Consider the following 24,714-nt stretch of genomic DNA (forward strand, 5'->3'; position numbering starts at 1 on the left):
GCCCACCGAGGGGTTGGTCTAGTGTCACCTTGGCGTTACAAGCAAGCAAAGGAGTTTTGGTTTGGTTTGCTTGGCGGGCGGGTATGACTGACGTCGCTGCAAGTCAACATTGTCGATCAATTTTGATTGATTCGCTTACATTTTCTGATTGAGAACAGATGCTCAATTAATTCACATACTGATATTGAAACCAATAAAGAATAATAAATAAAAGAAAAATGTCCTCGAAAAAGGCCATCTTGGTGGGTATCTCGGGCTGCTCGTCCAGCGGCAAAACGACGCTTGCCCGGCTGATCCGCGATATTTTCCCAAACACTTTCATCCTGCACGAGGATGACTTTTATAAACCCGAATCAGAGTAAGACCTTTGGCTGTTGTGGAGTGGCTACTTTCGCGAGATTTTTCTCGGTAACAAAACGTTGGTCAAAGAGGTGGATGACTGACTGACTGACTGCCTTGTCTGTATTCAAACAGGCTACCAAAGAGGGCAGGTCATGCAGACTGGGACTGCGTGGGGTCTCTCAACATTGACCAGATGGAAAAGTCGTTGACTTATATCCGAGAGAATGGCCAATTTCCTGTGAGAGAGAGAGAGACTTACTTTCAAGCCTCTGTTTCTGCACATGGACGTCATCTTGCTAACACCCTAAATCAGCCAGACTTGAACTCTATAGAAGACCAAAACGCCGTTGGGAAATGCCCAGTCTCGGACGCCAAGATCCAAGAGCTCAAAACCAAAGTGGAAGAATGGTCAAAGCCTGACGGACCTGGTCATGGGCTACTGGTCCCTGGCGACTTGGGTCTTTGCATTCTAGATGGCTTCCTACTGGTAGGTTCGGACACTCTTTTTGCTAATGACTATATTTCCAGCCAAACAACTAAAAAAAAGCCCCGGGGAAAAAAAAACCTTCACCTACAAAAAAAATAGTACACCCCTCCCCTCAAGCACATAATGTCCCTCCTCGACCTCAAGTTCTTCCTCCTCGTGTCCCGCGCCACGGCTATCCGCCGCCGCGAGGCCCGCATCGGCTACGTGACGGTCGAGGGCTTCTGGGCCGACCCCGAGGGCTACGCCACCGACGTCGTTTGGCCAAACTACGCCGAGTCGCACGCCTGGCTGTTCAAGAACGGCGACGTCGAGGGCGAGCTGGACATGGATGCGGTACGTGACAGTGACATTTTGGTGCAGGCCGACCGCGGCACCGATGTCGACATGGAGATCACGCTGGAGTGGGTGGTTGAGGAGTTGATGAGGGAGTTGCCGAGGGTCGGGGCGAGGTGAGGGGTTTTTCTATGTGAGGGGACGAGGTGGATTGATGGGTGTTGCTGTTTGCTGACTATAACGTTTTTGATTGATCCCCCTGTCTCTCTCTCTCTATTTTGTTTCGCTCTTCTTTCCTATAGATTTTCTTGTCTTGTTTGATGCCTGCTAGGTACCTTAGGTATGCTTGCTGCCAAAGCTAGTCCAACCCAAATCGTTGCTCTTTTTTCTCGACTAACTCCTGAGACTTCCTCAATGGGTGTTATGTGCCCAGCTGTAACTTCTTTTGGGCTCTCAAAGCTAAAAGTACCGGCAGTTTGGCTGGATTATGTACAGACATTCTTGGCGCCTATGGCAGATGTGGAGATATGAATCTGTATGTCTTGCTTGGCATTACCCCTTTTTTTTTGAGAATTTGTTGCCCCCTGTTTTCATAAGCGGACATTCTAGCTCAACAAACGCTCTGTTCCCACGATGGCATCAGTCACAGTGATGGCAGGGTTACATACAGGGCCAACGACGCCCGGTGAAGCTCAAGGGGGCCTTGAACCCAGTCTTGTCAGGTGTCAACAATGACCTCCTAGAGATTATGACTGCTTGCTAAAAACCCTCCCTTTGATGATGGGCCTGGCTTACTGCAATTGATTTTATCGACAGAAACCGCCAATGTGTATAAAATAAGCACGGGAAATACAAAACGAGACAGTACATAGAAAAGAAAAGAAAAAGAGGCATCTTTTGTTTGAAGTGGGCGAGCAACAAAATTATTTTTGTTTTTCCTTTTCTTTGGAAAGAAAATCCTTTTTATTCAAAAATCAAATGCAATGCTAATTCATGCCAAAAAAACGCCATCCCATCTATAATATATGCACCTGCCCTCTCGATATCCTTTGTCTCCCTACCTCCATCACTATCCAATGACCAAGTTCTGTATATACGGCGTTTCCCCCCCTTTTTTCCCCTTGAGAAAAAATCTACAAAAAGTAAAAAGAAAAGAAAAAGGAGTGCACTAGGCCACGGGCGCAGATGGAGGAGCAGGAGGCGGCCCCTGGTTGTTGTTGTCTTTGCGGCTCTTGTCGCCAAAGATGTACTTGGGATATTCGCGGAGGCGCCTTTTGGGCACGGGCTCCTTGTCCTTCTCGCGCATGTTCTTGTCCTCGTTGGAAGAAGGAGTCCCAGCGGCCACCACGCCCTCCACCGACTGGCCGGGCGACGGCGGCGACGGAAACCGCGGCAGCCGGTCGGGGTTGCTGGGCGGCCTGACCGACCCGTCGATCGGGTTGTTGGGGTGCTGGGTCCTCAGCTGGGCGCCCGGGTCCGAGGGCGGCGTGATGCTTCCCAGCGTGCCGGTGCCCGAAGATGGCGTGCCTGGAGCGTTGACGGGCGCGGCGGGTCGAGGCGGCGGCGTGATGTTGTTCGTCGTGCTCGCCCGTCGCGGCGGGGACGGTGCGCCTTGGGCGTTGGTGGAGGGTCCAGCGGCCGGCCCGATGTTGCTCATCGTGCTCGACCGTCGCGGCGCCGGTGCGCCTGGAAGGTTGACCGGAGCGGCGGGTCGCTGCGGTGGCGTTACGCTTTGAGGGGGCGAGGAGGAGCCCGACTGTACGCTCGCCTTGCCCTTGCCCTTGTCGCCGGTGCGGCGGACCAAGACGCCGAGGTTGCTGTCGGGACCGGCGAGGTCGAGGCTTTCGATTCTGGGTTCAACCAGGCCGTCGGTAGGGATGGCGATCGGGGCGGCGTTGCTCACCAGGGGGATGAGGAGGATGGTGATGATGGTGGTGGTGGCATTTAGTTTAACCATGGTTACTGCTGGGCTTTTATTTTTTTGTGCGTCAGTCGAACTAAGAAAAGGGGGGGGTGTTTTTTTTTTCTTCAGAGGAACAAAGAGTTAGAAAGGAGGTTTCACACGCGGTTGGGTTTTTCTTTTGCTTGCCAATGGAGCAAGTCTGTATTGGTCTTGATTGTTAGTCACTATTCAAGGAGGTGGTTGCAAAGATGTTTGAAATAAGTGTTCAGGTTCAGATTGGTCAAAGATGAATGGGAGTAGATGTTGTTGTTATTGTTGATGATGAGAAAAGAAAGAATATTTGACCTGGAAGAGATTCATCTCCAACTCTTTTATGTCTCGTCAACCCCTGAATCCTTCTCAAATCAAAACACCGACAACATGTATAGCAAGGATCGACGACATCATAGCAATACACAGGCTTAGGACGCAGTTACTACATCGAAACAAAATTACCATGCCTATTCTAACGTTGGACCCAAGGCAACATCGACATGGGCGTCGATCTGGGTACTGTTGGGAAAATGCTTTGCACCGCCGTACACTAATGCAACCACTACTACCATCCTTTCATTTTCTTCGATCCGAGATGTCTGCCTGGCACAAGCAACACTCCCCCCCCATGGCACAGCTCGTCGAGGCCAAAAAGGGAAAAATCAAAAGACACTATAAGCTTTTTTTTCTCCGGGGTTAGCACCGCCAAACAAATGCCTGACAGTAATGTAAGATAGCTATAATCTATTCCGCCGAGAATCCCTGACCTTGCTCTTTATTAATAGCTAGATACACCAATAAAGAAAACCGAAACCGGAAAACGGAAAACGAAATACGCACTGTCACTGACCAGGAACCCGGTAAGGCTGCGAGGGAGGGCCGCAGCAAAGCAAAACACAGCAACCAAGCCCCGAGGCTGCTTATTATACCATAGTATTTTTAAAGGGAGCCTGCGCCGCAGGTCATATAGCCAAATTAGGTGTGCAGAATGTTACAGTCTGCGCCACCCTTCCAGAGGAAAAAAGGGATCTCGTCCCCTTGACCAGACCTTGGTTAGGGTGGCGTCTCGTTAACTCCTTTGGTTGAATCGAGCGGCAATTAATCCCTTCAGTCTACAAAGAAAGAAAAAAAGACAATGCTTCCCAGGTCAAATAAAGGTCCTATGCTAGTAAGCATACCATTGTTGTGTTTCATTGGGTACCGGTAGCAAACAGATTAATCGAATGTCTGGCTTGTTTCCCTTTTTTTTTCTTTCTTCCTATTGACGGGCCTGGTTTATTGGCTCAACCACTTCTAAGCCTTCAAAGTCGGAGGATCCGGGTTCACACACCATATTGTTATGTCGACGTTTGGGGTGGTTACACAAACGCGGGCAACATTGCCCAGTCTTACCCGAAGCCCCCTCGCATTCGCCAGTGGCATACAGCTGAAAGGGTGGCTGAAGCAGGTAAGAGAGTCCAGGAATGGTAGCCAGCGCGTAGGTCAGTTTGCTTTTTCAGAAAAGAAAAGAAAATAGGTATGGCTTAGCGTTGGTTCGAATACCCCAATCACTCTATATAGGATAAATATCTTTGATGTGTATATTCACAACGGTTGCTCTCTGCTCTTGATTCTCTGAACAAATCCAGATTTACCGCCCAAGTATCAGTAAAGAGCGCCGTTGAACAATACGAACGTAGAAAAGATAAAAATAGAGACGTAAACAAAAAGAAAGGGGTGAGAAACAACCCCCCCAACAATCCCACTCACACGGTCAGTTCCGCCCTGGATAAGACACCATGTCAGTCAACATACTTTCTTACTATCGATTCATTTTGGATAGGCCGACGACCCGGAGGATCCCGGCAAAGGTTGAACGAAGCCCCTGAATAAAAAAAAATGCGTCTTTGGGCCTCATAGATCATCCTATGCAATGTCACATCAGCATGCCTCTTGCTGGTGTTTTTCGCTCATATCAGGGGCTTATACACCCTTCAGATCGGACTGGACACTCAACATGCAAAACATAAATGCTATGTGCCGACCACCCAGGCATACTCAACCGGGTTCTTGGGTGAAACCAGCTTCGAATGGTTTTTTTCTTTTTTTTTTCTGGAGCACCGTCGCTGGTGTTTCTCCACGTGTTGACAACGGTCCCCTTTGGAGTACCAGAACTCACTTCAGCACTTGTCTTCTTTACTCCCCTTCACTGACATGCCATACTTCCGCAATAATCAAAAACACAAGTCTTCGAGTAATATCTTGCTCTCTTGAGATATTACCAAGCACAAAAAGACAGAACACTTTGCCATCCCCTTCTCATGCCCAGTCTCCAGTCCACAAAAGCGCACAGAGATCACCCCTATCCACGATGGTCAAGCTGACTACACTCGCCGCCCCCACTGCCGGCAACCGCCTCCCGAAACAAACACAAAACTCAACAGTCTCGATGCCGGGATCGTCGGACTTGACCCCCCGCGAAAACACGAGCCATCTGCGCCAAACCGAGCCATGGACCAATATTAGTCGACTGTAGTGGTAGAACGAGAGGAACGCATGAGCTTTTGCATGAGTTGAGATAGGAGCAAGGGATTTAGAGTTGGCTGGATGTATATTGAGAGTATAGGGATTGTGTGACTTATATGACGTTAACCTGACACCAGAGTTGGTTCTATCCTTCAGAGCTTCTGACAGCCTCACGTGTACAACGAATCTCAAGTCTATCATAATAAAGCTCTCAATCCAAGTAACCCCAATACGAAAAGACCTGCGAGCAAGCACTGCCACTTAAGCATACGAGTGGCCCGGTACCTGTCCAAGATATCCATCCCCTCCACTCCATCTTTACACCTGCCACTGCGCATCTACAGCAGCAGTAGTGGCACACGAACTGGGTACCGTGTACACTCGGTTCGGATCAGCCTCCCATGTTACTGACCCGCTGCTTGCCACGTCGACAAACTTGTACTGCACAACCTGGCCCGCCTTGAGAGTGATGGCCTTCTTCCAAAGTGGCCTGTTGGTAGTGTAGTCGCTGGCGTCCAGGGCGATGCCGTTCTGTGGGTTCCACTTGCCCAGGTCCTCGATGTCTCCCACGATCTTGATCGTGTCACCAAAGCTTGTTGTCTTCAGCACGCTAAAAGTCACAGCTACCACGGGCGCTGTCGTGCAACCACCTGGAGGAGCAGCTGTGGTCGTGGTGACGGGCGGCGTACCGGTGGGGGATGGCACGCCGGAGATGGGCGTCTGAGACGCCGGGAACGAGGCTGGCGTCACGGACGAGTAGGTTCCCTGCTGTGAGCCTGTTGAGCACGAGCCGGGAAGGCTGGCCGACACAAACCACGAGGGCGGAACAACTCCGGCGCGACGGTCCGCAGCGGTCACGAAAGCTGCATACGACCAAGTAAGGTCGCGTGCCGAGAGCTGGCTACCGTTATTCTTGTCGATCTGCTCAGCCAGGGACCCATTGGTGCCAGCATAGCGTTGGACGACCCCGACAAATCCATCTGCATAAGCCAGAGCTGCATTGACAATCTGGGTAAAAGTTGCCGAATCGGATGCGTAGCTTCCGACGGCAATCGATGACGAAAGATCCCGGAAAAATGAGAGGGATGTGCTAGTAACTTCGATGCGGCCTTGTTGTTTCCACACTATAACGGCATCGTAAATCTGCTCTGCCGCTGCGAGCGTTGTCAGGTGCCATGGGTTGCCACCGTAGTACACGTCTTCCGAGTAGCGTCCGACCGCCAATCCTTGGCCAGCCGAGATACCAGAGTTGATGGGGTAGAATCTGAAAGAGTCGACGACAGCCTTGTGATTCGCAAGAGACTTGGCACTGCACGGCTGAAAGGTAAGCTCGTCGCAGCCAGCCGAGGGATCGAACGAGTGAATCGATGCCAGAATACTGTTGGCGTCTTTACCGGAGCGATTAGTGCCTGTGTTGGTGTTCGAGACGACATAGTTGCCATTCGGAGTCCAGAAGCTTTGCAGGAAGCAGAGGATATTAGGGGCGATGCTCTCGCAGGAAGAGCAAGTAGTCCCAAGCTTTTTGGCCAAGGCATTTCCCTCAATCAGAGCTGTTGGGGTATGTGCTGTTAGTTGAACAGTGCCTTTAGAGAAAAAAAAAAAAAAAAAAAAAAAAAAAAAAAAAAAAAAAAAAAAAAAAAACTCGTTGAGTCTGTCAGGAATAGAGGAACCAACATTTGTACTGAGCGGCAGTCGTGAAGAATGAGCTGCCTTGAACCTCCTCCCAAAGATCAAACCCGGTGTTGTTCCTGCAGTAGTTTTTGTTCAGTCAGTACTTTTATAAGAATGGTATATTAATGGAATGTCAAATGAGGGAGTGTGGACTCACCAGTACTGGGCCACATAATTCAAGTCATTCCTCAGAATAGGCCACACGATGTCACGGGCAGTGCTCGTGTAGTTGTTCCCGATGAGCCAGTTTGCGTACGCAACCAAGGCAGTGGCCCTCAAAGCAGGTCCATCCCTCTGCGGCCTTCCCCAAGAGCCGAGGTAAGGAGAGAGATTGGCATTGTACTTGGGCTCCGCCAGACCCGAGCCATCACTCAAGGAGCCAGAAGGATTGCTGATGCCTTGCACTTGGGCCTGGCTAGTGATGTACTGAGTAATGGTCGATTGGAGCCCGGCGTCGTACGTGTTTGTGAAAACATCCGTCAAGCACTTGAGAACAAGGGCGCTGTCTCGGGTCCAGGTGTAATAGTAGTCCGGATCGGCGGTGGATGGAGAGGCGATGACAACACCAGGACCGACACCACGGACAAACTCACCATTCGAGCCTATGTTGCGAAGAACTCCTTGAAGGGCGATTGGGCGTTCGACCTCAATGAAGGAGTCGACACTGGCACGTCTTGCAAGGGTATTGGGACGACCAAGCACGGCCTGGACAGCATAAGTGCCCAGGAGGACGAAAGATGAGATGGCGTGCATGACGGGATTGACTGAGGTGGTGATGTTGGAGGTGGAAGTCCCATGACCGACTCGTGAGATGTTCATGGTGGAAATGGATGAAGAGACAGACCTATTTATATCCACGTAGGTCCAGTCAAGCACCTTGCCTGTCTGTCTGTTTGTCTGTCTGTCTGTCTGTCTGTCTGCCTGCCTGCCTCCCCGCCCTTGCCCTTGCCCTGCACATGCACGAACAACAACTCCAAATTACCTCTACCGAAAACCAGGGTCAAGGTAACTTCGCAAGGTAGGTACGTACGTCAATGTAATTCTTAATTCCCCAGAGTATAATGTCACACTGAAAAAGTGGAGTTGGCACGAGGTGTCAAAAGGCGGGAGTTGCTACCTTGTCGGGAAGGTCCGACTCTTCTCCGCCATTTATGATGGGTTACATGCCAATGATGCGTGCCTTTTTTTTGCGGAGGCCATCGTTTATTTGATGCGATGACAGCTGCCTTAACGGCCGCTAGTTCGGTCCTTTCATATTCGGTCGATCGTCGGTGGCTTTGTTTTGGTGTGTAGCTTTGCAGCAGTGCGGGGAAGCTCTAGTTTTTAGTCAAGGATGATGTGCTGTACCGTTATTTTGTCACGGGGAAAGGCCAAGGAAGCTAGACCATGCTGCACAAACAAAGTAAAAAAACAGAACAACTCAACATCTATTATTGCCAGCGTCCAAGAGCTGAAATAATTCACGCAACATGGAAACCAACGCCATTGCCCCTTTTCGAGTCAAGAACCAGCTTACCAGCTTCCCTATTCAGTCAACCGACTATAACATTAATGGCCAGACCCGATCAGTTATTGCATACGCCATCACGGAACATTCGGCCCCAAAGGTCCCGTGACTACCATCGTGTCCTTGATACTACCACCACTACAGATCATGGTGCCAGGCCAAGTCGGGCCAACACTTGAGTCCGACGAATTCGTTAATCGAGCCAGGCACAATTAGGAAACACCGAGAGCATGTTTAAAGCTACTGAAAACGGCCAGCTCCGGAGAAGGGCCGACATCAATGAAATCCAACCAAATTCACCTCACAAGCGAGGCATCAAGCCCAGCAAAAACAAGGCACTCGTGCCTACGCCATACAATATGATTTGAGGAAAAAAGAAAAGAAAAGTTTTGTAAGAATAGTCATGGTTTGCCCCAACCTCATCGATCGACGATCTTGGAAAAGGGGAGTGGAATATAACCTTTACGACGCGCTGCCGCCATAACGCCGAGCTCAGCCTTTTACGGCGAGCAGGGCGACGACAACGCGTCGAATTGCTCTGGGACCTGTCGATAGGACTGCCATCATGTTTAGCAATGAAGCTGATGATTCCCATGGGGGTATCGAGCTGCCGCAGATTCGACGCTGAACGAGCAGCGGATTCTGGGCACAGGTCCGTGGTGGAAAAAAGAGAAGGAAGAAGCAAACAGAAGATTGGCCGTCGTTGAAGACTTTTTTATGATAGAAAATTTTGGAGAGGCTTGGTGATTATGTCATCAAAATCCGCTTTTGTAGACCCACCCGCCCACTCATTGCATGCAACTAGGCCGGCATTTGCAGGCAGGCACGCGGTTTTGTAGTCCAATGAATCTTTGATTAGATAGAGATTCGACTCGGCTGCAACAACGCGCCTTCGTAATCCGCATCTGCCATCATCATCTATTGTGACAGTCGATACATCTAGAACAGAAAACGCCCCAGCGCCACATCCAGTCCGATAACCACATCTTCAAAGAAACACAAACATATAAAAAGGTCGCCTCCAACATGGACGCCCAGGCCATCGAAGAGGCGAACCGCCTGCGCATCGCCATGGGCATGAAGCCGCTGCCCGTCCCCGGCGCCGCATCTACCCAGTCGCAGGCCGCGCCCGTCGACGAAGACCCCTCGGCCACCTTTGACGGCCGGCAGGCGCAGGCATACGACAACTACAGGAAGCTGCAGGAGGCCGAGGCCGCCAAGCGGAAGCGCGAGGAGCGGGCGGCGGCCGTCAAGAAGGCCCGTGAAGTTGCTCAGCGCTACGTCCAACTGGAAGGCAAGGGTCTGGGAGAAGAGGATGACGAGGGCGACTTGGATGCAAAGGCGTGGCTGAAGAGCCAGAAGAAGAGGCAGAAGAAGATCGACCAGCTGAGAAAGGCCGAGGAGGAAAAGGAGAGGAAGGCGGCCGCTGCTGCCAAGGAGCATTTGGCTAGGGATCTGGCTGGTGTTAAGGTCGGGCATGACATGTCGGCGCTTTTGGAAGATGGGGAGCAGGTCTTGACGCTGAAAGATACCACGGTCTTGGAGAATGAGGATGAGGGTGACGAGCTCGAGAATATCGACTTGAGGGCACAGGAGAAGCTCGACGAGAGGCTGCAACTCAAAAAGAAGAAGCCAGTGTACGATCCAAACGACTTTGATGATACTGGCGAGCGCAGCATCCTGGCGCAGTATGACGACGACTATGGCAAGAAGAAAAAGGCATTCACCCTGGACGGCCAGGGAAGCATAGCCGAGCTGGCTGATATTCTCGACACCGAGGCAAATGAAAAGGCCAAGGTGGAAAGTCTCAGTCTTGATATTCTTAGTAAGATGCAATCTCCCCTCCCCTCGCAAGGCTATCAGTATCATTGTCGCTAACCATGTCAACAATAGCTGCACCCGCCTCTGACTATCTCGACATATCCGAGATTAAAGTCAAGAAGCCAAAAAAGAAAAAGTCCAAATCCACTCGCAAACGAGCGGCAGATGATGAGGACGCGTTATTACCAGCAGAAACTGCAGATATTGAAGCCGATGGCATGGTAATAGATTCAGAACCGATAGTCCCTAAGAAGAGAAAGACCATCGGCGACGCAATCGATGACGACGACGACCTGCAGGCATCTCTGGCGGCGCAAAGACGCGAAGCCTTGAAAAACAGGAAGCGTATGCGACCCGAAGATCTCGCAAGGCAGCTCAAGGAGGAAGCACAAACGCCAGAACCGGAAACAGCAACGACCGGCGGCGGTCTCGTGATAGACGAGATATCAGAGTTTGTCGGGGCTCTCCAGAAGCGCACTGATGATGATGAACGGAAACCCAGGCGACCTGTGGAGCCACAGTCTATCACGGCCATGGACGCAGACTCGGACGACGAGGATGTGGAGATGGCAAACGTCAAGGAGGAATCCGCCGAGCCGCAAACGCAAAACCTAGACGACCTAACCACGATAGGAGTTGAAGAGGAAAAGTCTATTTCCAAGGGTATGGGTGCTGCGCTGGCGCTCCTGCGGGAGCGTGGCCTCGTAAAAGAATCGAATGGGGCTTCGCTCAACGAGCGCGACCGTCGGCATGCACAGTTCCTGGCAGAGAAAAACCGACGCCTAGCCAAGATTGAAGAGGACGCCCGAAGGCAGCGTGAGCGTGACCGGACCAGCGGGCTGCTGGACAGGATGACGCAACGCGAAAAGGAGGAATACGCCAGGAAGCAAAACATACAGCGCGAGTACCAGACGTCGCGAGTGCTCAACGAGATGTTCCAACGGGACTACACACCCAACTTTGAGATCAAGTACACGGACGACCACGGGCGCAACCTCGACACAAAGGAGGCATTCAAGCACATGAGTCACCAGTTTCACGGCAAGGGGAGCGGTAAGGGCAAGACAGACAAGCTGCTCAAGAAGATCGAGGCGGACAAGAAGCGTGAGGCGGCCAGCATCCTCGACGACAGCCAGAATGCGGGCTTGGGCCCGTCATCGGACCAGCAGCTCAAGAAGAGGAAGGAGGCTGGCGTGAGGCTTGCTTGAAGCGTTGTATAGGATTTTATATCAATGGAGTAACACTAAAAGGGGGGTTTAGGATTCCAAACTGAGCCGCCGGGCTCTCTCGTGACCGGTCACGTCTATTGATAGTTTGTCTAATCTTACCAAAGGTACCATTTTCGCCCTATTGTGCTTGTTGGGAATTCAGTTTGCTTATTTGTGCTGACACTTTACGAGCAAGCGTTGATGCCACCGGGCAGTAGTAAGTCAAGTGCGAATGCGAGTTTTTTTTTTTTTTTTTTTCTCCCTCTCCTCTTCTCTTCTCTGTCTCTTGCTTCCCTTTTTCAGCTCTGCCCTGCTGTGTTTTGGAGGATCAAGTGATGCTCCTCATAAAAAGTACCTTGTCAGCCAAAGTGGTGCTCTAGCGAGGCTAGAGTAATTCATCCAACTGCGAACTGCAGTTTTGCTTTCTATCTTTCTATCCTATAATGATTTGACAAATGCAATAGAGCCAAGTCCATGCTGCTCGTCACCTACTGCCAAGATCGATTCCAAGGCGGCATCTGTGTGTCATAATAATAAACTCAATTCAAGCATCGCTAAGCCAACACATACAGCTTGAAAAGTGGACAAGGAAAAAAAGTCCCGAGCATGGTCTTGGCGATTTATCGCAAGTCATCAAGAGCTCCGAGGCAGGCATGCTAAGATTGATCAGCATCAAGTAACTGCAGGCTGACAGATTTTCCTGGGGATCAAAATGCGTTCTTTTCTCATCCCATAAATTGATAGCTGAAGTGGGTGTCCCTGGCAGCATTGGATTGGTTCGATTGCAACCAACCACCCCAGCTTTCACAAAAAAGGGAGCTAAAGAAATCTTGGAAGCCACCATGGAACGACGACGTCATTGCGTGAGACAAGCGAGTTTGAGCTTTCCCTCTTCGCTTTTTGATGCAACACAAAAAAACAAACACACATCATGCCATCAAAGGAGGAAAAAAAGTGCCTAGACCGGGGTTCTAAAAAGAATTAAAAAATTCTATGTGCCATTACCTCACTTGGCATTCAAGTAGACATTTATACATCCAATTGACGTCGAGAGCCAAGCCTGGCCTGGACTGGGCATCATCGTTCAATGAAAACGCAAGACGCAAGTGGCTGCCCGTTACGCAAGTCGAGTTGATACAAACTACAAAAGCTTGCTGCCATTTGAATCTCTTCCTTTTTTTTAAAAACTCTTTCTTTTTTTCGCTTCCCCTCGAAGGCAACGTAGGGAGAGTAGTTATTTTAATACATGATACCCCATTCATCTACCCTGATCATAAATTAGGGGGTATCGATTCGTTCATGTTTTCTTGATATCGCCATCAAGACTTGGGTTGCCTGACCTGTACCCCTCTCTATCTTAGCGTTACCCATTTCTTGCTCTTTCTTTGTTTGCGTGATAGTCTTTTTTTTCTCTGGCCTGCCTAGTTCGTCTAGTTTCTTTACATCCACCTGTTCATCTCGTCAAACGACCTACACGTTCGGATGGTTGTAAACCGACGTCACTGGTGTTACTCACTCACCTAACTGCAACCTGACCACCATTTGTATTTCCCCAAAATCACCATCAGTTATACACAGACAACCCGAGGAAACCCAAATCACAATATACCACCATGGCCGACATCCAAGAAACCGTCGTGCCTTCGGGCCAGCACTATTCGGGGGCTCACCGTGTCCCGAATATCAAGCAGTTCATGGCGTCCCTCGATAAGGAAAAGCAGGCTCGCGACGCCCAGTTGGAAGGGGCCGGCGAGCCAAAGTCTCACGAGAACATTCCGGTCCGTGAGATAGGCAAGAATCGTCGTACTGTACGGGATCCTGTCACGGGTAACGATGTCGAGATCACCGACATCGATTCTAGCCTGATGAAGAGCGCACGAGATCCCCAGCTTTCGGTGCCCAACGCAAATCTCAACAAGTCGACCACCGTAGCAACCTCGCCAAATCAGGCTGGTGAGGAGTACCGTCGCAACCAGGACGTCACCGCACCCCCGGATCCCATCGAGCCGGGCAGCACGTCGGACGTTCCGATCCACGGCGAGAAGACGAACGTCTTGTTTCATCCGACGCCATCCGTGTCATACGAGCCCATGTTTGCGGCCATCGAGGCGCGGGCAAATTTCCTATGCGGCGCCATCTTCTTTGCCATCATCTTTCTGGGGCGGTTCTTTGGTGCGAGTCTTTGGGGTCTCATCCCGCTGGCCATGTGCATCTCGTCTGGTGTGTTTCTGTGGGCCAAGGATTTGATCCGTCAGGGAAGAGACCTGGAATGGTCGAGCGAGCAGAAGCGTGGAGAAACGGCCGTTGTCAACCTCATCCCGGAAAGCGTCGAATGGCTGAACACTATAGTTGGGCTGATTTGGAACCTGATCAACCCCGAGATGTTTGCTGCGGTTGCCGATACCCTGGAGGATGTCATGCAGGCTAGCGTTCCTGGCGTCATCGAACACGTCAAGGTCAACGATATATCGCAGGGCACTAACCCACTGCGAATACTCTCCCTCCGCGCTCTGCCAGACTCGCATGTACAGGACCTCAAGGACGAGATTCGCAAGCGCGACGAAAAGACAAAAGATCCTCAGGAGCTTGCGGCAGACGAGGAAGGCGGAGATTTTTATAACCTCGAGGCTACAGTCGCATACCACGCTCTTCCTAGCTCGGGCGATGTGTCGAGCAAGGCCAAAAACATGGGCATGCAGCTCATCTTTTACTTGGGCGTCCGCGGTCTCTTTGGAGTACCGCTGCCCATCTGGGTGGAACTCAACGGACTGGTGGCGACAGTTCGCCTACGTGTATCTCTTGCACCCAACCCGCCTTTCATCAAGACGCTTAGCTTTACCCTGATGGGCCTGCCAAAGGTGGAGGCGTCGTGTGTGCCGCTGGTCGAGAAGGGTGCCAATATCTTGAACCTTCCCGTGATCTCAAATTTCGTCAACTGGGCCATCGCTACGGCTGCCAACATGTATGTGGCTCCCAAAAGCATGACGCTCGATATCGGCAAGATGCTACAGGGTGACAGCATCAAGAAGGAGACGGAAGCACTTGGTGTGCTATTCATCCGCATTCACAAGGCCACCGGTCTGAGCAAGCAAGATCGCCGCGGCAGTGAGGGTGGAGGATCTGACCCGTACATCTGCGTCGCCTTCTCCAAGTTTGGCAAGCCACAGTACTGCACCCGAGTGATCCAGGACGATCTAAACCCTGTATTCTCGGAAAGTGCGGCATTGCTTGTGACTCCCGAGGTTATCAAGGCGGACGAGCAGCTCTCACTGGAGCTGTGGGACTCTGACCGTAGTTCCGCCGACGACGTGGTGGGCAAGGTAGAGCTAAGTATCCAAAAGCTTATTCAGCACCCCGGCAGGATGTTCCCTCAGATCTCAAAGCTGCGTGGTGTCAAGGCCGACAGTACTATGCCGGGCGAGTTGCACTGGGAGGTGGGCTACTTTGGCAAGACGCAATTCCGCCGTGCGCTCATGACGGACGGCAAGGACCCGAAACTGCCCAAGGAGCTTCGTGATAAGGCGGAGTTGCAAGATGACAAGGGCTCTCTGGAGACCAGCGAGGAGGAGGCGGTGGTGCGCACACCACCGGACCCGCTCTGGCCTAGTGGCATCCTGAGCATTGTTGTCCACCAGATCGTCAACCTGGAGCTCGAGAACGTCAAGGGTAGCAATGGCAAGCGGAAGGGTCGTGAGTTTGAGCCAGCAAGGCCTGAGGCTGGTGAGCTCAAGGAGGAACAGAGCAAGAAGCTTCCAAGCTCTTACTGCACCATCTTGCTCAATGACGAACTGGTATACAAGACCCGAACAAAGGTGGTCTCATCGAAGCCCATCTTCGAGGCTGGCACCGAACGGTTTATCCGGGACTGGCGTTCCGGCATAGTGACGGTGACGGTACGGGACTCGAGGAACAGGCAGCATGACCCCATCATCGGTGTGGTACCATTGAAGCTATCGGACGTGTTGCTGACGAGCAGCCAGAGCACGCGCTGGTATCCTCTGGACGGCGGTATTGGGTTCGGGCGGATTCGCATCAGCTTGCTGTTCCGGTCTGTGGAGCTCAAGTTGCCGCCTTCTCAGGTTGGCTTCGGTGAGATCGGAACTTTTGAATTCTTGTCGGACAGCATCGAGACAGTGGGCGGCTTTGCACCATCTGCAAAGACACGCATCCACCTACGCACTGGTGGTAGTTCGGCGACGGTCAAGAGTGATCGCTGTTCGATGGCGGAAGGTGACGCGAAAGGTCTTCGGTGGGATTTGAGCAACGACAAGGTGCGATTGCCAGTGCGATACCGTTATCGCAGCCCAGTATTTTTCGAATTTGTCCAATCTGGCAAGAGGAAGACGCACCACTTTGCAGTGTTTTGGCTGCAAGACCTGCCCGATAATGAGGAGAAGGACTTTGATATTCCTGTTTGGGAGTGCAACAACGGCACGAGGCTGTCGCAGGTGAGTCGCCTTTGCCCCTTTTCATTGTTATCATGGCATTAACTTGACTGACCTGGAATACGATTTCTTCTTATAGAACTACATCACTGAAGACAACTACAAGACAATCCCGGACATCCACATCAAGGAGCTGGGCCGTGTCCGCTTCAGGGGCCGATTCAAGCCCGGCACGGACCGAGATCACCTCAAGTTCGTGAGCGACAATGACTCACGCGAGACTATTGAAAGCTGGGAAGCTTGCTTCGCCGAGGGAGTTCGGTCAGAGGAAGTGGTGAGGGAGGTGCCGCCTTTGATCCAACAGCTGCACGAGGCATCGCTCACGCAGGGAAGGGATGTGCTGGCCGCCGCGCCCGAGCCGGACAAGGAGAAGTGGATGGCCAAGGATGGAACAGACTGGAGCGTTGCGTTTGGCAAGGATCCAGTAGAAATGTTTGGCCACCGGGGCGACGGCAAAGATGGCCACAGTGATGGCGAGGACGAGGATGAAGATGGGGACTCGAGCAACGTCGACTTGGGCGTTACCGATGCTTCCACCGAGGATGGTAGCACTGGTCTGAGTCCCATGTCCAGCCACGGCGACAGCAGTCAAGGTGTGCGCGAGTCGATGGACAGCACCATCAGCGGCGGAGGGGAGCTGCAGAAGAGCAGCAGCGGTAGCAGCAAGAATCCCATCAAGCAGTACAAGGATTACAAGGGTCGGAGCCGGGACCTGCATCGAAAGCATAGGGGTTTGATGCAGTGGTGAGTGTTTATTTCCATTATCGCTTTTTGATGTGTTTGAAAATTTGGGGTTACTGACAGCTAGCTACTACCTACTACTTGCAGGAGACCGATGCGCAACGTACAGTTCGCCAAGAACGAGGCGACTTTTGCGGCGAGGAGGATCATGAAGGTGGGCAGCCTGAACGGAAGGAAGCCGGATGTCGAGACCGAGGTTTGAATGAAGGGTTCTCTTTTCTTTAACGAATTTGATGATGAAAATATACGCATTTCGCCATGGTTTTGTTTGTTTCACTTGGTTATGGATCATCTTTACGTATGGCGTTGAGGGATCCTGTGTGTGGGCACTTGGCACAAAGTTTAACTGCTTTGGCACGATGCCTGGAAAATAATGACGGTAAAAATAGCAAGCATAGTTTGATGATATTAGTTGATAATATTTCTATTATTTGCATCGAGTTGCCTTGTTATGGTGTGGAAGTAGTTGAATTGACGTAGTGATCAATGTACCTACCTAGCTACGGCACTCGACAAACTTCAGTATACGTTTATGCCTACCCTACACCCAAGGGAGAAGGGTCAGGGTTACTGACGTTTCTTGGCTCTCTATCCCACTTTCAGCGTCACCGTAAAGTGTCCTTGTCCCTTGGAACCCCAAGCTAAGCTATACCTCGCCCCACAGAGCTCCAACCTGTGCTTCAACCCGCATTCAACTTTGCCAACACCCTGTCACCAGAAGATCTGAAGTGATCATTTGAACTTTTTTTCTTTCTTTTTTGAACCACGATACCCTCAAGTCAGAAACGGATCTTTGCATAAATAAACCCAAGAAAAAATGACAGAATCAGCAGACGCAGACGCCGCCGCCGCCGCCAGGGCATCAGAGCAGGCCCGCCTACGCAAGGAGCGGCGCGAGGCCAAGATCAAGGCTGGCGGCAGCGCGCGCCTGAACAGGATCACTGGCCTTGGTGGTGGTTTCCAGCGCGGTAAGTTGGAAACAAAAAAAAAAAAAAAAAAGCACTTTTTTGTCAGTTTGTGAGAGAGAAAACAAAAAAAACAGCCTTAAACTGACTTATGGGGAAAACATTTCAGACCCTATCCCGACAGCAACAGCGTCAGGAACCGACGCCACCACCGCCGCCTCCCCCGCGCCAGCAACAGCAGCAGCACCGGTATCAGACCACGCCGACCCAGATGAGGTCGACATATCCAACCAGCACTTCCCCTCTCCTAGACAACAGCAACAACAACAACAACAACAACCCCCTTCGGAAATGTCAGAGGCTCAGCTCCGCCAACTGATGCTGGGCATGGACATGCCGCGGGGCGATGGCTCCGCGCCGGCAAACCCTTTCGCCGCAAACCCCTTCCTCAACCCCGGCGTGGGCGGCGGCCAGCCCGGCGGTCCCGAAGACCCCATGCTCAAGATGCTGCAGCAGATGATGGGCGGACAGATGCCCGGCGGCGGTGGCTTCCCCGGCATGCCAGGCGCCCCGCAACAGCAGCAGCAGCAACAACCACCACCACCCCTCGACACCTACTCGGCCGCCTGGCGCATCCTGCACCTCGTCGTGGCGCTGGGGCTGGGTCTGTACATTGCACTGACGGGCGCGTTCACGGGGACGCTCGAGGCGCGGGACGCGGCGCGGCTTGCGTCCGACGCCGGCGGCATGTCGTCTGCGGACCTGGACGAGAGCAACAGCCGCGCCCGCTTCTTTTACATGTTCGCCACGGCCGAGGCGGTGCTGCTGACGTCGCGCTTCTTCCTCGACCGGTCCCGCGCCCCTCCGCCCGGCATCCTCTGGACCGTCGCCGGGTTCTTGCCGCCGGCCATGAAGCGGTACCTCGAGACGGCGCTGCGGTACGGTCAGGTCTTTACGACAGTCAGGTCGGACTTGCTGGTTTGCGTCTTTGTGTTGGGGGTTTGTCACTGGTGGAGGACTTTGGGGGTTGTTGGGTTGTGATGTCTTTTTTATTTTGTTTCTTTTTTTTAAATGAGAAAGAGTAAACTATTGAGAGATGGGTGTTCGAGAATGACTAAATGCAATTCCACCAGGAACAAAAACAAAAAAGAAAAAAGTGCATTCTTGGGATCTTTTATAGACACTGTTCACAGTAGTACTTTTATAATGACATGGCGTGGAATTACTCTTATTTTTTCTTTTTTTTTTTTTTTTTTTTTTTTTTTTTTTTGGTTGCAAATAAGGAGAATTATATATAATATATGAGCAGATGACTATGCAGAATAATAATCAGTCGCACGGCACTGCGTACACGTAAATGCATAGGTTTGCCAGAGACATGCTACTGACTTATTCCATCTCCCAAATAAACACATCATGGCGACAAGAGCCAAATTTCGCGTAACAGTGCAAATCTGCAGCACAAACGTAGTCCGCCTGACATTAAGGGGTGTGAAAGAACCACCACACCGCCCACGTAAGATCTTACCATCACCCTAACTGCATCATCATGGCACACTTCATCTCAGGAGCAAATCGAAAATTTCATTGAATGGTATAGCAAAATATAGCAAACCAGCAAAAGGCCCCAACTATCCACAGAGGCAAATAAAAATCAAACACAATCTATCTTTGAGCAGCTCCAGTGCCCAAGTAGATCCGTAAACCATCCCATCCTGACTATACTTTTCCTTTTCTCATTCTTTTTTTGACTTCATATGCAGATAGAAGAAGAGATAAAAAATAAAAAATAAAAAAGGTCCACGCTTTGAGTGTAGTTTTGGTCAAAGCCCAAGGCCTTTCTGTTCATCCCTTTGACAACCAAAATCCTCGGTTAACACTATATCTGTGACTCGCTCACGCTTGTAAAATTCTCAAAAATCCCACTGTGCTCACGCAACAGTCTCGACCTTGGCCCTCTTGGCTGCCGGTTGCTCGCCATCGTTCGACTCGCGGCGCTCTACGTCTGCCAGGGCGGCCCTCTCCTCATCCGTAATGTTGGGCAGCAGGCTGCCGAGAGACTGAATAGGCTGACCGGAGTTGATGCTGCGGTGGAATGCGTGAATGATGGAGTCGGCGTCGTCGATGGCGATCGGCCTAATGTCAGCCAACAGCTTGATCTTGGCAGTGCACTCCTTGCACTGCTCATCCGTCATCTCAATGTTGAGCTGTGATGCTCTGCTCTTGATTGCGTTCCATCCCGTCAATCTGCTGGCGAAGTGAACATAGCGAGTGATACCGAACAGAGTCGGGTCCTAATTAATGAATGGTTAGTATTTCCCGGCTCATCAACCCATACATGACGCAGCTGACACGCTGTGTGGACAGGTAAAAAAAAAAAAAAAAAAAAAAAAAAAAAAAAAAAAAAAAAAAAAAAAAGACATACAATGATCTCATATGTTGAAGGGTTCTTGAGGATAGCCTTGGCGTGGATACCGGCCCTGCGACAGTAACAAATTAGTTTTCGGATCAATAATACATAATCCAGTGTTTGACAGAAACATACTTGTGAGTGAAAGCACAGAAACCAGTGATGTAGTTGTTGAAAGGACTACAAAGACGCGATGTTAGCAACCCGAGCCAGAATACATACTGTGAATGGGATGATCAAGCTTACATGTTGACCTGAACGGCGTCGGCAACTAGCTCCTCAATGTCCTTGAGCTTGTGCAGCTTGTACTTGCTCAGAACGTAGTCCTTGGAACCAACAATCATACGAGCCATCAGACCTCCAAGAGGAGTGATTCCGTTACGCTCGCCGATACCCAAGACACAGGTGTCAATGTGGGTAGCACCGGCCTCCAAAGCGCAAAAGGCATTTGAAATGGCACAGCCAGTGTCGTTGTGGAAGTGTGTCTCAATGTCACTATCCAACAGTTAGCATCAGGACAAAGCCGCAGAAGAGTCATCGGACCTGTGACCTACCAAGAGACAACACCACGCAGGGTCTTAACGAGGTCGTAGACCTGACGAGGCGAGGCGCAACCGACGGTATCAGCAATACCAACACGGTTGACACCGATCTTGTCGACGGTTGAGTAGATGCTCAGCAGGTCAACCAGGTTGCTGCGGAACGAGTCTTCAGACGAGAATCGGACCTCGATGCCCTTGCTCTTGACAAAGTTGATGACCTCAATGGCCGTGTTGGTGATGTAGGTCATGTCCTTGCCATGCGAGTGCTCCATGAGGAATGAAGAGGTGCCGATGACAATGTCGACACCGTCAACACCGGTCTCGACGGCGATGCGCGCATCGTCCATGTGGCACCTGATGTGGGTGAGGATCTTGGCCTTGAGTCCCAGCTTGCAGATGGCAGCGCAGTCAAGCCTGGACTGCTCCGATGCAGCAGGGCTGGTGAGCTCGATGTAGTCGACGCCAAAGTCGTCCAGCGCCTTGGCGATCTCAATCTTCTTGGCCTGCAAGTAGGGGAAGAAAAAAGTATGAGTCAGTCTATGAGGTCAGAATTTTTTTATATTTTTATTTTTTATTTTTGGCGCCGCGATGCCGCCAGGGCACATTGACACCAAAACCACCGTCAAGCTACCAAAATGAGCCCAGGACTGCCGTCGCTGTGCGAAGCAAGTATTTGCTGAGATATGGGCTTGACTCACCGTGTCGAAGAAGGCATTGGCGAACTGCTCGCCCTCTCGCAGGGTGCTCTCGATGATCTTGAAGTTGTTCACATTGGACAAAAAGTCACCGACGGGCTGGTAGGGATTCCGTGATTGCTGGTAGCGTGCGTTTTGTGCTTGGCGAGTCTCAATACCAGTCATCCCGTCGTGGTTTCCTTTATTTTTGCAATGGCGACGGCGTTAGCAACTGCGTGGCGACAACCTCGCTCAACTTTTTTTTTTTCGTGGGCGCCGGCATCGGAGCTCCGCCATAAACTACTATCGAAGCGAGGATGAGGCCCTTACCGTTGCCATTGGAAGCGCCATTACCGTTGGCATTGCCATTGGAGGCAGCGGCTTGCTCAGGTTCGCAGGATGGGCACATTTTGGCGGTTTTGGGGGTGTTCTGAGTAAAGCTCAATGGGGGTGAGCTTGAAGGAAAGGGTCTTCTTGTTTCTTTTTCGTCTTTTCTTTTGGTTTCGTTGTGAGTATTGCGTGCGATTGAGGGGTCACACAACAAGACCGCAAATGCTAAGCACTTTAATGAAACTCGTACAGACTACAAGGAGCCAGCTATTATTGCAGGAATAAGATGACAGAAGCACGAGAAATGGTTGTGGAGTGATGCGTAGGAGGTTATAGACTCAAACTCAGGATGACTGACCAAGATCTAAAAGAAGTGGGGATATGGATATGACTCTTTTGCTCATGCGTCGGCTCGTGTGAATCGACACAGTTCAATCGCGAGGAATTTTTTTTTTTTTTTTTTTTCTCCCCTCAGAAAAAAAGGCCCAAGACGGAGAGGCAATGACACCCCAAAAAAAGCTAAAATCGGCAACTGAACCCTTGCAGCAGTCGTCAGAATGGATCTAAAAGCGGGGGTTGTGGGCAAATACTTGACAAATCCTGTAGGTACCTCCCGGTATTCTTAGGTCAAAACCAAAAAGGGAGTAAACGGTCCTGCGAATGAGCCCATGAACCTACTGTCTATTCCTGGCACGCTGGGTACGCTGTTGCAAACAGGTAGCAACTTGGCTGGAGATAACTTGAAAGAGCCAGTTATCTACGTAGTAGTCTACGGTGGCAGATACCCTCTTTTCCCCGGAGTCCCCAGTACCGGAGCTTGCGGAGGTGATCCATGGAGTTCGGCAAGCGTCACCGCTTTCGCACGATTTGCCCAGGACTGCGTCCTACCGCTCACTCTAGCGACCTTTCATTCAACAAAGTCCATGTCTAAAATCATCAACCAAGGCTTGGACGAAAGCGGGAGCGGTCAAGGCGGGAGTGGTGGCAGCCGGCGCTGATCTCTTCTCCAATTCTTTGTGCTGCTAAGTACTAGAGCACACCGCAGTAGAGAGGCAACACCAAGACGAAAGAGAAAAAAAAATTCGAGTGAGCATCATCAAATAATGAATTCCCTCGATCTAGACCCCTCGAGGCCTTCCCGTCCTCATAGGGTTGGCTGGTCGATCGACCACGGAACAAATAGGTACCAGGTACCTATAGCCGGCCACTTGGAAGCTACCCAGTTGCTACCCCTCAATTAAATTACCCGTGGGGAACCCCCAAGCATGCGGAAGGAGAGCACGCGAACATGAGAGTCGTTGTACTGTAAAAGAGCATTTCTTTTACTTTGACATCAGATAAACGTTATTGAGCTAGGTCCCCTTTTCGTGAATAATTTATCCGTACTCGAAAGGTCTCGTCTGATCTCCAGGCTAACCGGGCGTGAGGCATGTAAAGAGGCATCTTACTCAGGTACATGCGTTTTGATTAGATGATGCTACTTCCTGCATAGAACTGTACTTCATAAATGGTTTTTTTTTCCGCCCCAGCGACGTTGGAGGATGGGGTAGAAGGAGAAGTAAAAAAAAAAAAAAAAAAAAAAAAAAAAAAAAAAACGGAGGCAAAAATATTTTGTGAAAAATGCTCCCCCACTGGCTTTGCTTTCGAGGCCTTGTTATTGGTGTTGCCCAGCCCAAAAAGTTCACCCCCTCTTTTTCCGCAGCTACGGAGTACTTCGTAATAAAGCGCACACACCAAAAAAGAGGGCAGAAGACTTTTTAGCGTGGGGGAGGGAAGGAGCGCGCCCCGACTCCCGGTTGCCGAATTGGCAAACTCACTAGCTTTGCTGTGATGCGTCAGATCACAGACAGGCACCGTACGACAAAAGCACCGCGACGTCTTGTCTTTTTTTTTTTCTGTAGCTAAGAGCCGTGGTTTCTGAAGACTAGACTAGAGCTAGTGTTATCTGGTATCTGGTATCTTTAGAAACTTGTGTTCAGATCGCGCATGAACACAAGGTTGTTATCTTCAGGTTCAAAGACACAAAGTGCAAAAATACTGGTACAATTCAACACTTCTTGAAATGAAAGCCCAAGTGGGACCAAAGTCCTCAGACTCACTACCCTGTATCACATACACATTGCTATATTCTTCTACGGAGTACGTGCTCTCTTGTTTATATGCAACTCTATTTGACGCCTAAACACAACCTATTGAACTGACCAGATCCTAGCAGGCTTACAACTTGTCTGCTTCAAGGCGAGCTTCAAGTAACAGGTAGGTAGTTAGGCTAAACATAAGGCAACGCTAGATTTAAGAAAAATACATTGCCATATGACCTCAACACCTTGTAGTTTTCAGCATGATTCTCTCTTCTATTTCTTTGTCTTAGTTTTTGTTTTGCACTTCCATAGCCAATGCATAATAATACAACATTCCCGGGCCCTCGAACAGATCGGCCCGAGATAAGAATAGTCAGACATCTCGACAGTGTATACACTAGTCCAGACTAGGCCTTCAACACCGACCCCAGCACGTTCCCCAGCACGCCCCTCACCCTTGACTGGTTCTCCATCACACAGGTGAAGGCAACGGCCGTGCTGATGGCAAACACCATATTCTCCCTCCACTGCTTGTCCATCCCGTATTTACGCGGCAGGAACGTTGCAAGCGCCCTTGGTGCCACGAATAGCGCCATGTCCTTCCTGCGCCCCGGGTGCTCCAGCAGGATGCTCCAGCCGCACAGCACGCAGCCTGTCCCGACACAGATCCCGCTGTCGATGCGCTGCCGGGCGGCCCTGTCTTTGCCCACGATCAGCGGACCCGCCCGGGACCGCGCCAGGCACACGCCGTAGTAGAAGAATGCGATAAAAGCTCCCAGAAACGCCGATGACCGTGAGGCCGAAATGAGGGCTCGCTTCAGGCTCTTGAAGGACGG

General features: G+C 51.0%; 7 protein-coding genes across 7 annotated transcripts; 4 read left to right on the forward strand and 3 right to left on the reverse strand.

Moving 5' to 3' along the window:
- The first annotated feature begins 23 nt into the window (after positions 1-23).
- Positions 24-1,483, forward strand: PgNI_08143 (uncharacterized protein). Its single transcript, XM_031128143.1, has 4 exons — positions 24-358; positions 475-580; positions 656-829; positions 929-1,483. Exons 1-4 carry the CDS (start codon positions 219-221, stop codon positions 1,280-1,282), a joined length of 774 nt encoding a protein of 257 aa, XP_030978934.1. The 5' UTR covers positions 24-218; the 3' UTR covers positions 1,283-1,483.
- Positions 1,484-2,270: 787 nt separating this feature from the next.
- PgNI_08144 (uncharacterized protein) lies at positions 2,271-3,449 on the reverse strand (the record flags this gene model as incomplete). The annotated part of the gene is made up of 2 exons (XM_031128144.1): positions 2,271-3,064; positions 3,419-3,449. 2 exons carry the CDS (start codon positions 3,447-3,449, stop codon positions 2,271-2,273), a joined length of 825 nt encoding a protein of 274 aa, XP_030978939.1.
- A 1,130-nt stretch (positions 3,450-4,579) lies between these two features.
- Positions 4,580-8,486, reverse strand: PgNI_08145 (uncharacterized protein). The gene is made up of 3 exons (XM_031128145.1): positions 7,372-8,486; positions 7,218-7,291; positions 4,580-7,093 (listed from the first exon to the last, which is right to left on the reverse strand). The coding sequence occupies exons 1-3, from the start codon at positions 8,031-8,033 to the stop codon at positions 5,862-5,864; spliced, it is 1,968 nt and encodes a 655-aa protein (XP_030978940.1). The 5' UTR covers positions 8,034-8,486; the 3' UTR covers positions 4,580-5,861.
- Positions 8,487-9,360: 874 nt separating this feature from the next.
- Positions 9,361-11,963, forward strand: PgNI_08146 (uncharacterized protein). Its single transcript, XM_031128146.1, has 3 exons — positions 9,361-10,546; positions 10,615-11,875; positions 11,947-11,963. Exons 1-2 carry the CDS (start codon positions 9,748-9,750, stop codon positions 11,748-11,750), a joined length of 1,935 nt encoding a protein of 644 aa, XP_030978937.1. The 5' UTR covers positions 9,361-9,747; the 3' UTR covers positions 11,751-11,875; positions 11,947-11,963.
- A 1,400-nt stretch (positions 11,964-13,363) lies between these two features.
- On the forward strand, positions 13,364-17,393 carry PgNI_08147 (uncharacterized protein; the record flags this gene model as incomplete). Its single annotated transcript, XM_031128147.1, has 3 exons — positions 13,364-16,198; positions 16,275-16,939; positions 17,024-17,393. 3 exons carry the CDS (start codon positions 13,364-13,366, stop codon positions 17,136-17,138), a joined length of 3,615 nt encoding a protein of 1,204 aa, XP_030978938.1. The 3' UTR covers positions 17,139-17,393.
- Positions 17,394-17,649: 256 nt separating this feature from the next.
- PgNI_08148 (uncharacterized protein) lies at positions 17,650-18,882 on the forward strand (the record flags this gene model as incomplete). Its single annotated transcript, XM_031128148.1, has 2 exons — positions 17,650-17,904; positions 18,011-18,882. Exons 1-2 carry the CDS (start codon positions 17,754-17,756, stop codon positions 18,880-18,882), a joined length of 1,023 nt encoding a protein of 340 aa, XP_030978941.1. The 5' UTR covers positions 17,650-17,753.
- Positions 18,883-19,405: 523 nt separating this feature from the next.
- PgNI_08149 (uncharacterized protein) lies at positions 19,406-22,261 on the reverse strand. Its single transcript, XM_031128149.1, has 7 exons — positions 21,798-22,261; positions 21,492-21,667; positions 20,806-21,296; positions 20,498-20,746; positions 20,387-20,431; positions 20,267-20,321; positions 19,406-20,135 (listed from the first exon to the last, which is right to left on the reverse strand). The coding sequence occupies exons 1-7, from the start codon at positions 21,874-21,876 to the stop codon at positions 19,773-19,775; spliced, it is 1,458 nt and encodes a 485-aa protein (XP_030978942.1). The 5' UTR covers positions 21,877-22,261; the 3' UTR covers positions 19,406-19,772.
- Between the last annotated feature and the right edge of the window lie 2,453 nt (positions 22,262-24,714).

The sequence above is a fragment of the Pyricularia grisea genome (assembly GCF_004355905.1).
Source record: "Pyricularia grisea strain NI907 chromosome V map unlocalized Pyricularia_grisea_NI907_Scaffold_6, whole genome shotgun sequence".
In the NCBI taxonomy this organism is placed as follows: domain Eukaryota; kingdom Fungi; phylum Ascomycota; class Sordariomycetes; order Magnaporthales; family Pyriculariaceae; genus Pyricularia; species Pyricularia grisea.

What these genes read in the sequence shown, in the direction of transcription:
- PgNI_08149 (XM_031128149.1), bottom strand. Translation starts at nt 21,876, where the DNA reads ATGTGCCCATCCTGCGAACCTGAGCAAGCCGCTGCCTCCAATGGCAAT. An exon ending in CTGCGTGGTGTTGTCTCTTG is followed by an intron (nt 20,747 to 20,805) that starts GTAGGTCACAGG and finishes ACTGTTGGATAG; the next exon opens with TGACATTGAGACACACTTCC. An exon ending in TTCTGTGCTTTCACTCACAA is followed by an intron (nt 20,322 to 20,386) that starts GTATGTTTCTGT and finishes TTACTGTCGCAG; the next exon opens with GGCCGGTATCCACGCCAAGG.
- PgNI_08143 (XM_031128143.1), top strand. Translation starts at nt 219, where the DNA reads ATGTCCTCGAAAAAGGCCATCTTGGTGGGTATCTCGGGCTGCTCGTCC. An exon ending in TTTTATAAACCCGAATCAGA is followed by an intron (nt 359 to 474) that starts GTAAGACCTTTG and finishes GTATTCAAACAG; the next exon opens with GCTACCAAAGAGGGCAGGTC. An exon ending in TTCTAGATGGCTTCCTACTG is followed by an intron (nt 830 to 928) that starts GTAGGTTCGGAC and finishes CAAAAAAAATAG; the next exon opens with TACACCCCTCCCCTCAAGCA.
- PgNI_08145 (XM_031128145.1), bottom strand. Translation starts at nt 8,033, where the DNA reads ATGAACATCTCACGAGTCGGTCATGGGACTTCCACCTCCAACATCACC. An exon ending in AATTATGTGGCCCAGTACTG is followed by an intron (nt 7,292 to 7,371) that starts GTGAGTCCACAC and finishes AAACTACTGCAG; the next exon opens with GAACAACACCGGGTTTGATC. An exon ending in GACTGCCGCTCAGTACAAAT is followed by an intron (nt 7,094 to 7,217) that starts GTTGGTTCCTCT and finishes ATACCCCAACAG; the next exon opens with CTCTGATTGAGGGAAATGCC.
- PgNI_08146 (XM_031128146.1), top strand. Translation starts at nt 9,748, where the DNA reads ATGGACGCCCAGGCCATCGAAGAGGCGAACCGCCTGCGCATCGCCATG. An exon ending in TCTCAGTCTTGATATTCTTA is followed by an intron (nt 10,547 to 10,614) that starts GTAAGATGCAAT and finishes TGTCAACAATAG; the next exon opens with CTGCACCCGCCTCTGACTAT.